This window comes from Calonectris borealis, chromosome 21 (assembly GCF_964195595.1).
Source record: "Calonectris borealis chromosome 21, bCalBor7.hap1.2, whole genome shotgun sequence".
In the NCBI taxonomy this organism is placed as follows: Eukaryota; Metazoa; Chordata; class Aves; order Procellariiformes; family Procellariidae; genus Calonectris; species Calonectris borealis.
In genome coordinates, this window is record NC_134332.1 from 10,988,028 (window position 1) to 11,003,781 (window position 15,754).

The 15,754-nt window shown below is 38.4% G+C and overlaps 1 protein-coding gene across 12 annotated transcripts in view; it reads right to left on the minus strand.

Moving 5' to 3' along the window:
- The window catches only part of STRBP (spermatid perinuclear RNA binding protein), a 79,636-nt gene that overhangs the window by 6,860 nt on the left and 57,022 nt on the right, over window positions 1-15,754 (minus strand). For 6 of the 12 annotated variants that reach the window (XM_075170849.1, XM_075170853.1, XM_075170844.1 and 3 more), the window contains one exon: window positions 14,715-15,160. In XM_075170849.1, the coding sequence (XP_075026950.1) occupies window positions 15,084-15,160 (77 nt within the window). In that variant the 3' untranslated portion in view covers window positions 14,715-15,083. Of the gene's footprint in view, window positions 1-3,836; window positions 3,891-11,106; window positions 11,212-11,464; window positions 11,525-11,663; window positions 12,536-14,714; window positions 15,161-15,754 lie in introns of those variants that run through there. The other 6 variants (XM_075170850.1, XM_075170852.1, XM_075170842.1 and 3 more) reach the window with 5 other exon arrangements.

The window sequence follows — 15,754 nt, forward strand, 5'->3', positions numbered from 1 at the left end:
TTTGCTAAATATTTGATGCAGCTCTCAATTTTAAGCAATGCATGGTTTAGTTGATTTTGGTACAGTGGTCCCTCAATAGCTCTTACGTGCATAACTGACTTGTTTGCCGCACAATAGCAGACTCAGTGGCTGCACACTTCTTTTTTGTTGAGTGAAAAAGTCTCACACCAAGTCTTATTCCAGTTGTCGTATATGCTAAGCTTTGGGGTTCCATACATCTCATTTTATTAAGAGCAATCTCAACTTTAGTCAGCTCACAACAGTTTTTAATCCTTCCTCAAGGTTGATCTGCTCTGAATTTGATTAATGACCTTTGCACTAAGACTTGAAACGCTGAATTAAACACCAGAAAAAATACTTCTAAGAAAAGGTAAGAGCATATGATAAAATGACTTCTCTATCCTCCCTTCTAGAGTAAAACTGTTCTGTAACTCCAGGCAACTGAACATACTTGTATAATCTTGCCATGAGTTGCAGCTCAAGCAAACAACAGCCGCCACACAATTCTCACGGTATCGTCAACTCCTGCCCTCAATGGTTCTGGACAAGGAAATTGCTCAGATTTGCTTCAGACCTCAGAGGACAAACTGAGACCACAGGAATTTAATGTTTAGAGAATACAGTGAAATGAGAGGGGCAAGAGAGGAAAAAAGTTTAAGAGAGAACCTTGCTCGTTCTTTATACATGTAATTTATTTTTTAAGAAAATGGACATCCAGTTTTTCTAATTGGCTAAATACTAGGAAATGCTCAGTTTTACTTCAGAATGAAAACGTGCCTTCCTGGCTAGTCTCATCACAGCCTTCTCTGGGCTTTTCTGTTACTGCTTCCATTGGCTAATCCCCCGTGGTATTTGTGGGCAGCAGCCCTTGCACAATTTCAGTCCTGTATACTCTATTCACTGCTGCTTGTTACAATGTAGATGTGCTTTATGTTTTCATCTCAAAGTCACAAGTTTGCTAATAATAACTGCAGCCTTAGGAAGCACTTTCTTCCCTTTCTGCTGAGCCTATTACCTGACTGAAGTAGAATGGACTTCTGTGGTTTGGCTTCCCAGGCTTCAAAAAAACCGTAAAGCCAGTTTCCTCACTGTAAACAAAAAACCCAAATCAATCATAAGGTCATAATTCCTGTTTACAGAGATAAGCCTTTATTGTGTGCTATTGGAAGCAAATGGGACATGGTTACGGTTTTATATACAGAGAAGTTTGTAGCATTAGGTTACAATCAGTGGCAAATGAACCAAGATTACAGTGCAGATCTAAGTGTTGTGTACAGTTAATAACAGTGGCTGGCGTACAAACCACAACACAGAAGCCAAATGAAGCCAAGTGTACAGGGTACAGCATCACGTGAGGAAGCAACTTAATGTACAAAGAGCATTCCATTTACTTTACATTTGCAGGCTTTTTTGGCTAGTGAGTAGATACAGCTCAATTTAAAATTCAGTGTGCAGTTACTTTTCTTCCCACTCAACTGCTACCAAATTAAGACAATTTGAATGTTCAGATTACATTTTTAATGCTATAAATAGCTAAGGTTGTTGCCGAATTACTTTATCTGAAGTTGCTTTATTTACAGTATAGTCAGGAATAGTTTAATCATCATTGTTCTCTACAGATTACAAACTGGGAGAAATCTTAAATATTTTGAAAGTAGTCTGTAATGAGACCACAAGGATCTCTTGTACTTCATTTAATTCTGGGTAACTTGTTTTGAGAGCGAGATTTATTGGGAAGAAAGATGGAATTGTCCACCATATTACTCATTTGTGGAATGTGTTCATACTATTTAAGGTTTAGATAGTTCAAAGGTCATACTTCTTTTTATTCAATGCCATATCCAATCTTAATGTAAAAATAAACACTCTGTCCTATGTGGATAAATAAATCCATCTGTTGGCTGCAGGTCAGACCCTTATTGGTGAAAGAGATTTAGAAAAATAGACCTTTTCTTTAATGTTTACTATGCTGATCCACAAAGAAAAAGTGAAATTCATTCAAGTCTAGAAACAGAAATACAGTACAAGTGATTTATAGAATTGCATTCCTTCCCGCTACAAACTTGCTGAGCATGAAACGCTGCCCCAAAGCACTGCCTCTGTCTTTACCTTGTCTTGTAAAAGTAATTGTCATCAAAAAAGTCACATTATACTGCACTGTTCTGTCTGCCTTCTAGTGTGCAGACTCTTAGCAGGGCTCTGCCTCCTCAGGATTCTTTGCTTAAGAATTCTTTAGGTGGATGGGTAGTGGTAGTTTCTACAAGGGGATTCTACAAGGGGGATGTTTTAGCCCAAATTGTTTTAGCAGCAGTTGTTTTAATTGATCTGACTGATGGTGATTTTTGGTGGGTGGAAACTCAACCATTTAAAAAAATAAAAAAACTTATAGGTTGGACTTGGAAAACACCAGCCTTTCCTCAAAATCTCCGCTTCCGAGACTGCTTCCCCATAGATGTCCTTCTTATTAAGGGGCTGGTACATTTGGCAGTACAGGTTTCATGCTCAACTTTGTCACTAAGAACCGGACAGGACTTTAAAAAGCATACAGCCCACTGGGACTTGCTCTGCTGTATATTCAGTGCTTTTGACAGTCCCCCCCCACAGCAGTGTTGCTCTCTTAGAAGTGCAAGTGTCCCAGAATGGCTCTGGGACAGTCGGAGGACGGGTGACATTCTGGAGTGGAAGTAGTAGTTAAGCACCAGTTGCTGGCCCCTGCAGAGGCTTGAGAGAACAGAATTGCTTCGTAGAGTGCTTGTTGACCTAAAAAGCTTAGTCAGTTTGATCAATAAATATTGACTTAGGGTTAGGATCAGAAATAAAACACTGCACTTTAGAACTGGAAGACAGAGTCAACTTCCTCCCTTTTCTGTCCAAAAGGAGACTAGCTTTAAAACATTTGTCCTTAACAACCTTTGTGATGTCTGATACATAACTCACTAAACGTATATGATTGTACCTGTCCCTTTTTCTGGGAGGAAAAAATGTATGGCTGGACAAAGCTTTGAGGCTTTTTTGTTTCATTTTTTAACATCTGTTCCGTGTCGTGTTGTCCCTGAAGGCATATTTACCCACTCTTAAATTATGCAGCATTGCCCAGAGAATGGCTCTGTAGTTGAACATGCTCTCTGCAGTACAGCCTCCATTTTCTTCCAGTATATGTGTATTTCCATGCAACAGATGTTATTAGAAAACTACACTTGTCTTTATCCTGTTATTTTGAGCAGGGAAGCAGAGATACTAGTTTGAAAACACAGGAAATAATGTGTACAGCAAATTAGAATTTTCATAATTAAATTCATATAATCACATATAACTTTTCAAAAGCTGTACTGCTCTGAATGCTGTTCTTTAGCCCACTGTTATTCTGCTTTGAGCAGTATCATTTTCCATCTGCTTATAAACAGTTCTTTGTGGAAATAATGAAAGAAGAATACTCTGTCTCCTACACTGACTACATTTTACTTTGTTAGTTTACAGGATGCCCTTTCAAAACTGTAAGTTCTATTGGGAGTGTAGCAATACACACATTTCCGTATGCATAGATCATTAAATTGTAACAGTGCCAGTAGTAAAGCAAAACCTGCCAAGATGTTCTGTTCCTCTTAATTAAGCTTGATTTATATGTGCCTGTTGACTTAAGATGCAGTTAGTGTCCACTGCTGAGATAACACAGTACCCTGAGTAACTTTGTATTGATTACACTTACACAAGCTTGTGCTTTTCTAAGAACACAGAAATGAGCACAAAGAAAATAAATAAGTACATCAGGTTGTTTCCATGGAACACTGTTAATCAACTTATTCATAGCAGCTTTGAAGTATGAAGTTGAAACTTACCTTCTGCTCTACTCCCTTTGAAACAGATGAGTGCTATAATTAATTCCCCTCTAGCTTAAAAAAATAGAAGTGGATAGAATGTCAAAATACGCTTTTCTGGTGATGAACCTACTTTGTCATAACTAGTGTCACTAATACTGGTGACCTGAAATATGTACATTACAACATGCAGTTGTGGAAGCAGTATCTGCTTTCCCTTGTTGCCATGCTGTTCTGTGTAAAAGCAAGTTCTCTAGAATACTGTGGGCATTGTAGAAATAAGTTACTAGTATTCCTTTAGGGGAAATTACTATTATTCCTTTCCCTCCCAAAATTCAGTTGCATGCTATATACACTGCCTGGAACAGTCTCCCTATTCTGGATAGGGCTGCATCAGGAAATAGAATTTGTTCATTGGATTTCTCCTGTTCCTGTTCCTCTTCCTCCTCTGGAAAACCTTCCATCCTGGACTTGTTTACTGAACAGAAAAAAAAATTAATCTCCTGTAGCAACATCACTAGCAGCTTTTAGCCTGCTATATGGATAGCTTAAACCTCTTTTCCAATTTCTTAGAAACTACTGAAAAAACAATACCATCTGCCCCTGCTCGTAGTATACTAAGGCTGCTGGTTTACCACAGTAGACATAAACCTCCTGGTTTTACCACAGACACTACTAATGGACTTGGAAAAGGCAGTGCAACTTTCCCTCCAACTTCCTATTATGATGCTCAACCTTCAAGACTGGAGAAGGGCATTCTAGCTTCATTTTTTTCTTTTCTCTCTCTCTCTTGCCTCAGTCCATTCTACCAGGACCAGATGCATTCAGCAAGTGTGTTCAAGTAGAAGCTGCACTACACCTCGCGAACTGCAAAGCAGCATAAGGCACCTGGAGCTTCTAGATCCGGGTAAGAGGCAGGAATCCACGTGCTATTTTGGAATTAAAAATCAATTGCAATTCTTACTCATTCCAACTCCCCTATACCAATGAGTGAAGGATAGCCAATTGCATTCAATTAATGCCTTTTAGAATGAGTGTAATTTGTTCTAGCAGAGATAACAGTCCAGAGGTTTTCACAAACATGCACTTCTGGCTAGCTATAAAACATTTCCATGTTGTTTACGTACACAGTGTAGAAGAGACTGCACCTTTAATTATCTTATTGCCACAAACCTTTGAAGTTGGAAATCAGATAAATTCAGTCTCAATCTGTGGTTAAAATTTTTATATGCTCTTTAAATTCCTGCAACTCTTGTTTATCAATGGATTATTAATTAAACATGGAAGAGAACTCTCCCACTGAGAAGGCTTCAGTCTTTGCAACAGTTTCTGTAGACTAGGCTTGGTGGGTTCTTTTAAAGTACACTTAACTATTAAATTACCTGTGGTACAGTATATATGACCTTAGATTGTACAGAGTTAAGGCACGAAATACACGATAAAACAACATCCAAAATAAGAAATTTGCTTTAGAACTACACATCTCCACATACTACTTTTGGACATTCAACTCCTCTTAAACGTTAGGGTAAACATATGGTCTGAATGTTTCATGCAGCCACAGGAATTGGAGGAAAAAAACACTTTACTGAATTTAAATCTTATACTATGATGAACTCTTCTCTTACAAAGCTCACACAGCTACTTTTAGTAAGGCATTGCATTGCCTACACAGTATCAGACAGGCCTAGCAGAAAAAGCACCCTTTCTCCTAGAAGACCCCAGACTAGAGGAACAGGCATATGTGTCCTCCTCGTGCTTTTGTATTACCTTAAACATCAGTTACAAACGAACAACTGAATCAGTCCCATTTCTGTGAGCAGAATGGGAAAAAGGAAGATGCTTCAGGAGCACTAGAAAACCTGGACATAAATAGGTATGGATTTAGATGACACAAATAAAGCTAAGGAGACATAACTTCTGGGGTTAAGTAATAGAACAGTTTTGTGATGACAATTCTCTTAATGTCAAACACTTGAATTACTAGCTTAAGTGGTTAGTGTTCAAAAGAAAGTATAGGTGAAAACTGCTGCCACAATCCATAGGCATAGGACTTCAGTGCTGAGTTTCTCCAGTGAATTGCTCTAAAATGACTATAACACAATTTCCACTTTACAGTAAAGATCAGATTCACAGCAAACTATATGTGCTAAAACAGAAGAATGAAACCAATGAGCTGTTAGACAAGCTGTCTTATATACTATAGATAGCAGATGCAACTACAGTATCCCTTTGCTTTGCTTTAAACAAGTCAATAAAGTATCTCATTTTTCAGTAGATTTATTCAGCAGGAAGCCCAAGAGGGTCTGTGTCCTGAACATTCAAGCTGAGTTACTGTTTTTTAAGACAGTACAACTGTTCTTAACAGAACTTCTCAGCAAGTCCAGCAGAGAGCTCATTTTCATTCTTTTGATGCCAGAGAGGAGAGTCTTAGTCAGCTTCACGACCGAGAACTACAATCTGAACTTCATATTTACGTATCTCATCATGTATCCAAAAGAATCCACTGCAGCAGAGTTCTTGTGCTGTTTCCCAGAGCCACTGGAAATGAAGCCATTTTTGTAAGCTGCTTCTGTGACTTGGAACTGATCTGAAGCCAGGATGTATTTTTTCCTTGATTAAGTAACAGGCAACTGTCTACAAAGAATTTAGCTAAAGGCAAGAAGTTCTAATACCTGATGATCATCTCTTAGCCTACCAAGCAAAAGAGGCAGAGGGAAATTTGCAATTTTGTCTGAGTAACAACTGAAATACTATTGTCTGCTTGCTCTTCATTTATACAGTTCTGGAGAGATGTTCAGGTACTCCACCTCTCGACTGTGATGATCTACGGGCTCTCAGAAGTACAGATGCAGAACTACAAATGAAGCAAGGGACACTGTTTCTTTCAGGGGGTCAGTGACTGAAAAGACAGGGACTGCCAGGCTCACTCTCCAAGGACATTGCTGGGACTGGATCAGGGATGGTACGTTAAAGCTGCTCACATTCATTGCTATCTTGGAGTTTTAGAAGAAATACCAAGATTGATGTCCCATAGTTGAACAGCCAATGAACGGTATTTTTTTCCTAGACCACTTGAAAAATCTTCATGCCGCTTTTCCTTCATTTTCTACTTTCAAATAACGCGAGGAACTTGTGGTCAGGGAAATTTTTCTCAGTAGTTCAATGGAAGCAAAAAGCCTCAAATAATTTTAGATTTGTGCACTTTTCCCCAATCAAGTTCTTTCAGTGGCTAGAGGGCATAGTCCTTTATTGTGTAAGATGCACTTTAAATCTTTTTTCCTACCAGAAGGCAGCTGTTCTCAAAGAAAGAATCCTAGTCTCCAGAGATCAGAGATACCAGAATAGTTTTCACTCATCTTTGTAAATGAGTAGAAATAGTCCCTTGGCACATGAGTAAGTTGAAATAATTGTAGGAAAACTTGTTTCTCTGAAGCTCGTCATAGGCTGATTAAAAGTTTTTAAGAATCTAGAAACTAGATAACAATTCGATAATTTGAAAGAATCAGTTATTTACTGGGATGCGAGAAGGTGATCAGAAAAGGCAGGAAAGGAGGACAGAATTCACAGAAGCAAAGGTATTTAAGTGCAGTGGAAGTCACAGCAGCAAGGTTTACAGCACATTAAGTGGGAGCCATGACAATTGCTGAATCATCTAATTAACTCACATTGGCTACATGACAGCAAATTAGACAGATTAGGAACCACCTAGCCAGGCACTAAATTGCCTTTGTGAGGGCTGGATTGTGCAGTGTCCAACAGAAATTGCTTGGGCAACAGAGGCCGCGTGTTACACATTCCCTTGATAAGTATAGGCTGGCTTCCCTCCATCCAAGTGGCACAATGCCCAGGAATAAGGTCACCATGTTCCAACTCCTGAACCTGTGCTTAAGGAGGACAGCAAACGCTGGCAGAGAGAGGACATGATGGCAGGAAGCATCACGTACCATGCTTTCAGCTAGCCAAGCCCTCCAAACCGATCTGGTTGCCTTAAAACCTTCTCTAGATAGAACATGCCTGGAGAAATCTCATATGGCTGGCAAAGTAGGACTGAAGTCTACTTTATTAAATACATTATTTCTTCAAAATTCACAGTTTGCATATCTGGGAAAATGACAGGCATTCCAGCTGCCACTTACCCATCAGGAGGAAAAATGCTGAGGTATGGTTAGCAGTACACAGTACTTAAGGGTTTCCACCTGTAAAGACTGCTGTTTAAAACTTGAGTTCTTTGACCATTGCAGCTGGTAAAATGGAGGTGCCAGCTCCTTGCAGAGCTTTGCACTTTTGGAGAAGAGCTACCAGCTGATTTGTATCATACGTACGATAACACCAGGTGTCTCCTGAAGTCATGTGCTGACAAATTTCTAAAAAATACTTTTGTCTAGCTTTCACCTATTTCAAAACAAAGGAAAACACTGCTGCTAGAATGTACAACCTCACAGCAAGGTCGTATCAATGCTGCTCTTACACCAATGCTACAATGGTGTAAGAAGTCAACTGGGATTAAATTCTCTGAAGGGGAGATGGTCCAGAGAGAACCGCTGTCCTGCACAGGCACTTCAGATACCAGTCGGACAATGCAACAGGCTGGTTATACACACATTTCTCCCTCCTGCGGTCCCATGAAACCCAAACTGGTAGAAAGGGAAAACAAATACCTGCCTGATGATGGGTTTGTATGCAAGAGCAGCTAAAGGCAAACAAACGCTGTTTAACATTGGAACAATCCCCATTCTGTAAATAGCCTTACTTTCCTCAATGTTAACCGAGCAGACCACTGAAGCTCACAGTTGTTCTTCCAAAGTCAATGGTAATGTCATCCACCTCCAATACAGACAACACGTTAAACAGGTCAATTCCTTATTGTAAAGCTCTGCCTTCTTTTAATCCTTTAAGTGCTAGACACCATCTCCCAAAATACATATTGTCATCTGGTTAGCTAAAACTAGAGTTAAGGTGGGTAGCGTACAAGCACTGACTTTCCCTGGCATCCTATTTACATATGTGCTAATCAAAAGGAACTACTTCAGAATTCTTTTCCACGAACCAGAAATTAAAACTATAAAGTAACATTTCTGCTTCACTGAAAAGGTGCTACAAAATAGGCAACGATACTAGCAGCTGCACAAAGCATACGGAATGAGGTTTACTGATTTGGCTGTTGGGTATATCCAGAAATACAAAAGCTCAGTAGCCATAAAATAGACCTCTAATCTCACAGAAAAGGCACTTCAGACCATGCTCCTGTGAGGAGGCTTTTAAAAGGAAACGTGCAAGTATTGTGCAAAAGACCAGAGTTTCTAGTTCTGCCTTAGCAAAACAGTGCTTGTTGCAACATTGATCAAGCAGATGTTACCCAAATTACTCATCAGATAATAGTCTGGTATTTCAGTTAGGTTAAAACCTACTGTTAGAATTTAACTGCTCTCTCAAATGCCAATATATTAGGCACTTAAGGAGCCTACATCCGTGACACTTCAATACACGGGAATGTTTTGCTCAAGTTCCTCTGTCAATGAGACAGGTTCCTAGGCAATCTTGCACCTTAGGATCTTATCACTGATTCCAAGTCGCTGCAAAAACCAGGATTTAGGAGTCTTAAGTACACTGTGGATTCCGCATGTCAGGAAATGGCATCTACCCTACCAAGAAGGGGTGCAGCAAAGGCCAGGGGACAAGTTTTGGACATAAGTACTTGCATTACAAACAAAAACATATTAGAGAAATGTAGTGTCTTTTCAGTGAAAAAGAGACGATCCAACAAAGTGAGAATTTAAAAAAAGCAGAAGAGTGGAATGCTTAGGATTGTAAGAGTTAAAAGGGTAATGACAGAAAAATACGGAAATTCACAGTCAAAGCAGTTCTGACGGAAACCAATACAAATAGATTAAGCTGCCAAGTATAGGCCACAAAGAAACAGATGAAGAAAGAGTCAGCAAGACATTTTATTAATCAGTCCTTGAACTGGACAGTGCTTGTCAGACTGACATCAGTTAAGCCTAGGAAAGGAATACTCAAGAGAAGGTCATTATAATGTACCTTAACATTGCCTTGACGCATATAAAATACTGCCTTGCGAAGGAAACAGAGCAGCCTGCTGCTCCACCACCAGGACTGCTTAGCCTGACAGGCTGAAAGAATGAATTGAATTTTAAGTGAGCTTCAAATCAAGCCCCAGGTTTGCACCTTGAAGATAACAGCAGATGAAAACCTGCACCACCAAATGGGAAGGACATTCTGATGGCCCATCAATTGCACCTGCAAATGTAATCAAATGGTTATGTGCTTTCCGGTTACTGGTACAGCTCCTTAAGTTCACTTCCCCAGGTGCAAATATACAGGCCACTTGCAAGATCAGGTTTCTGCCAACAGTAGCAAAGCTAACAATATTTAACAGCTATTTTTCTACATCAGCCTGTGAATTCTATCCAGACATACCCCGAGTTATGGATAACCTACACATGCAGTTATTTACTGAATTTGATGTTTTCAATATTGAAATGAAATACAGTTTATTTTTGCTGTTATATTTTGATGCAAAATTGGGCCTGGTACACTACTAGATATTCCATACCGAGTGTTTTCCTGTTTTACATCAGTATAAACTGTGACCAGTCAGAGATTTTTTATGCTTTCACCTAAAATGCTAATACAACATCATCAACTCCCCCCCCCCTTTTTTTTTTACCATTTTTATATAAAAAGAGTTGTTTCCAGCAACTTCAAGTACTGCAAGTACTGCAGTTGTGCAGTACAGTACTATGCAGCTTTGCATAACGCAAGGTTATATAAAGGCAAATTAAAAAAAACCCTAGTATTTTAAAACTACACATATCATGTGCACAATATAGGTCATAATCCAAAGCCATTTTCATCTAAGTAAAATATTTGTTAAAACATTTACTACAGAACTGAAAAGAATTATTTATGGATGGCTGTATCCTAATTTCTAGCTTAGAAAACCACAGCTAAGCAAATTATTCACGCAGAGTTAAATCACTGCCTGCCTGCCTTCCTCTCCTCCCACTGCACCCACAAGAGGAAAGCAAACCTGGCTGCTTCATGATTTAATTTGGCCTAATGTAATTTGATCTCTGCAGATTTTAACTGTAATATCATCAAAGTCTTTCATTCTTTATTTGGAGTTTAGCTTTAATAGTTCAGGGAGATAATTCCTCTCTCTATTAGTTAGATAATATCACACATTCTAGTTGTCCTTTTTATTCCACGTACCTATAACCACGTTACGCCTTTCAGCGCAGGCCATGGCCCTGGCTTTGGTACCTACCCAAATGTTTTCCACAGGTGTGCAAGGAATGCAGTGCCTGACACACAGCAGTATCAACACAGCTTTTTATGCTACACAAGAGAAAAACATACGAAGGAGAACAGTCTGTTGATAAAACCAAACAATTTCTTAGAAGTGTTAAGTAGTATTTTCTTTTTTAACTGAAACTGGAGTATTTGAAGTGGCCTTGAAAAATACAAAGTTGGAATTCAGACCTATGTATTACCTGTTTAAACATTTAGTTAAACAAGACATAATAAAAACGTGCCATATACAAGATTGTCACAGGTATATGAGATTTTTAGAAAAAAAGCAATAAAAATATTCTTTAAGCTGAAAATAAAATCTCTTACCTTTTATATCACGATCTCAGCTTACAGTCACTACATTTCTGCTTATTTTATACAAGTGCATATGGCTATGAAGGTCCGGAGAGAATGAGAATAAAGTGGTATTAACCTGCTGAAAACTGCTTAAAAGTCTTAAGCTGCAACATATAGATGTTCCAATACCATTTAAAAAAACATTCACCTTTCAGTTATTGCTGATTGCTGATTCACAATCTTAAAATACCAACATACAAATATTTAAGAGGAAAAAACCTCAGTAAATTTAGAGCAGCAAAGTTTTTTGAACTGGACGTTTAGCAAATACTATGTTTTCCTGTCCTTTGGTGATGATTTTAAGAGACACAAAAGCAATCCATTTGAAAGTTCAGGCCTACCCTTTTTGTGCCTCATATTAATGATGTGGGGAAGAGACAGAGAGAGAGAGAGAATATATCATTTAGTTAGATTTTGGAAAAATATATATTCTATTTTTTCTTCTGCCTTTTTGCTACATTTCATGTCTGCTGACATGCACAATGGTGCAAAGCACTACCGCTTCAAGAGCGACCATTGCAAGTCTTTGTAGCAATTTTTATAGGAAACATGCAAATACAGAGTATTAAAATTCAGAAGTACTTAAATAGTGAAAGTAAATGCAGGATTCACTGCTTAAAGCAGGCACTCTGCTAGGTTTTGTTTCTTGTTTTGGCGTTTGGTTCCCCCCCACCCCCGACACACCAGCCTTTCCCTTCGAGTGTGAAGAAACAACCAGAAGCATATACACATCTCCTGCTATGTACCCAAGGAAAGGACTGTGGCTTGGAGTAAGTATTGCTTTTCATTAAATGGAACAGAGTTCAAGAAGTGAGAAAAACACTTTAAAAAAAAAAAGGAAAAAAGCTCAGATTCCATGTCTGAAGTTGAGAAACCTCAAAACGAGCCACGTTTGTTCTTGCTTTTAAGACATGTACAAAATGCCATTTCGAGCCACACAACCTGATGGTTCTAGAAGTCAGAGAAGAAATCTTGAGGGCCCAAGTGAATAATAAAAGGTGCGATGCTGAGAGGCTGGCAATAGGGACTGTCAATGAAAAAACCACCTACAGTGGGAAAAGAGCAGAGAAGCAAAAACTTCATGTTAATTTCAGAGAGACTGGCTGAAGCTAAAGCTCCATTTAAATTTCTCTGCTCTTTCAGCTGCAAGTGGAATTTTCATTGTAAAATGGGCACTTTTAATTCTTTGAAGGTATTGAAACATCTAACACTTCCAAGGTTACCACTTTCTAAACAAAGAACTGACAGCTCATTCATATTTTCAGTAAAGCAGAGAAATGTAAAATATGCAGCAAGGGGGCAAGTTTACAATGTGGTTAGTAACTCCCAACAAATGACAAAAAAATAAAAAATGACTTCTATAAATCATCTGAAATGACTGCCATCATGTTGGAAAAGAGCATAGCGCCCTCCTTGTTTTTGAAATAAGAACAAGTTATTTGGCTTACGAATGTTCATCGTATAGAATTGGTTCAGAGAATATTTTGTTTGAAATTTTACAAAGCTGGGGATTCAAAAAAAAAAGAAACTACAAACAGTTGCCAATCAGGGGAACTCCAAAAGAGAAGGGGGGGGGGGAAATGTGTGCAAAGATTCCTTTAATGAATACTTGATTAACAAAAATGGGCTCTTATCAGCCATGCTTTTTCTGCTCCGTGATGGCTTCCTTTCATCCATAGGCCAGCAAAAGATATCGGTGATTTATGAGCACCACTCAATTTGACTCCATCCCCAAGACCCTGCTCTTCATTTCAACACTAACGCATGGATGACATTTTTTATTAAAGTACCACCAACACCAAACGAAAGCGAGAGCTACGGCAGAAGAAAAACCATTTAAGATACAAACACATTCCTAAGCACAAATACTTAGCTTAAGAATAACAGCTGCAGTTAATTCCAAGAAAAGCAGCTTGTTATATAAGCCACCCCTTATTATGCTTTTCTAATAATCTTTCCCTATAATGGGGGGCGTAGGGGAGGAGGAACTTTACATTGCTTTAAGCACTGTTCTTACACCCTCTTCATATAGAACGCTCCCCCGCCTCAGCAGCAGAGTCTGTTGGAGAACAGCGCGTGTCAAGGCAATCTTTGAAAGAGCATGAACTAAAGCACACCTACTGAAAAGCAACGGGTGAGGTCTGAGTAGAGAAGTGCAACCAACAACGCTGCTTATTTTGTGGGGTGATACCTTAATAAAGACGACTCGGACCCCTCGTTAGAGCCCACAGCAGTTTTTATGCGGAAGTCTACAATACATGGAGACAGCGTGGAGCTGGGGCCTGTCCTGGAATTCCAGACAGGTGCAGACACTCCTTAGCGGAAAGAAGATTCTTTCGGTTTGAGCACCAACTCTTAGAAAGTACTGGCCTATGGCTGAAGTGTGTCACTTTTCACAGCAGCACTCAACAAGAACTGGGACAATTAAATAGCAAGTTTTCATGGGGACCTTGTTGCTGCTTTAGATTCTTATAAATGTAAGGGGGAAAAGGAGAACCCTTTGTTTTAATAGAAGATTGACAACTAAAATGCTTTCTGTAGAAATGGTGGATGGAAAATCAAGAGTGGGCAGACAATCTTAAAAGTGAAAAAGGCCACAAGAACAAGTGCAATTTATTTTTTTCTTTTTTCTTTTTTTTTTTTTTTTTGCCTTTTGTAAAAACAGAAAAGAAAGGAAAACAAGCAGCTTTTGAGCTCTAAAGAACCCGATTGTAACATTATTGTCGTCCTTTCTCTGGGCAATACGGACTTAACAGTGTATCCCTGTACCTACGTAACAAGAGTCCTTCTGTGGGAACTTCCTTTGTTTAATGCTTATTTCACAGAATGCAGCCTAATACAGAGAGACAGCCTAAGATTAATTCCCTTTGTTTCGTCTGTTTTTCAGTATTTTGTGCACAAGTGAAAAGCCTTCTTGGATAATTAAGACTGTGTCTAAAATCACAGTTACAGTATGCTGATCTTAAAGATTGTAAGAAAACTCAGGTACTGATGCTTAACTATAAAAAATAAGATAAAGCAGTATTTTAACCCATATATTACTAAGTTTATTACACACCATAATATTTACAAAGTTAAATGTTAACTCTATTGTGTGAGTTTGGTTTTTTTTTAATTTTTAATTTTTTATTTTTTAAAGAACTATGCCCTGCATTTAATAACCCTACAACAAGTACAGGTCATTAACTGAATCTGTGTGACTGCATTAGGAAACAGGCAGTACTCTTGTGTTACAACAAAACAGTTTATTTGTGATCAGTGTTTTATATTCTATACATCCTTCACAAATTTAATTTTACATAATCGGATACTTCATTTAAAACGTAAGATTTAAGCTTCTAGTTCTTCCCTATAACAGAAGGCTGGTATAAGTTATTTGAAAATGAGGTAACATTTCACAGAACATTTTTTTCAAGTTTTAGAGAACTAAATTTGCATTTTGTTAAAATCAAAAAGTAGGAAAAAGATGTCTCTTTACAAATGACTTTGCTCAAGTATGTGTTCAAAGAAAACAGGATAAAAAGGCTTTTTTTCTTCTAACATTCTGTACTGTACTGTGTTGTTCAATCAATAGGAATTAGCTTCTGCCATTTGCTAAAAGAATGAGTAGTGGGGAACAGGATAAGTTGGGAATTTCATAACTGGTAACAGAACCATTCTCTTGGGTAAACCTACAGAGAGAAGAAAGGGAGAGGACTCCAAATAAGTTCAGCGATCCAAGAAAGTCAGATAAGAGCTTACAGTAGTGTTCTCATTAACCTTTTCCAGATCAGTCAGTCAATGTGATTTTAGGGTGCAGAGTCCCATAAACAGTAACGCTTCAACACTTTGCACTATTTCAAACAGATGGTTAGCTTAAAGTTTGCTTTTGTTTTTGTCCTGTGTTTGGTAAAATTAAAGTAAGCAATATTCTCAAAAGCAGAGTGTGTATTTGGACTTGAAGCTCTACTTCATAATCTTTATGATAATTAATCTCTACTATCTCGTTCTATGTTCGGAGTTAATTTCACAGTCCAGTTACAATTGCAGATATCCTAGACAGGCACTGCTGTGCATAACAGAGCAGTTTTGATAAGCATCCAGGTAGGTCAGCCAAAAGTCAAGCACCTACAGTAAATTCTGCATCTGCTTCATTATTCTGCATTTCCTCTCCTGTATTGAAGTGGCAAATCTGGAAAGATTAATATCTGCCTGATTTCATGATTGTTATAGAGTTCTTGTGGCCTCGCAAACTTCTGCACAATTAAATGTTTTTTTTTTTAATC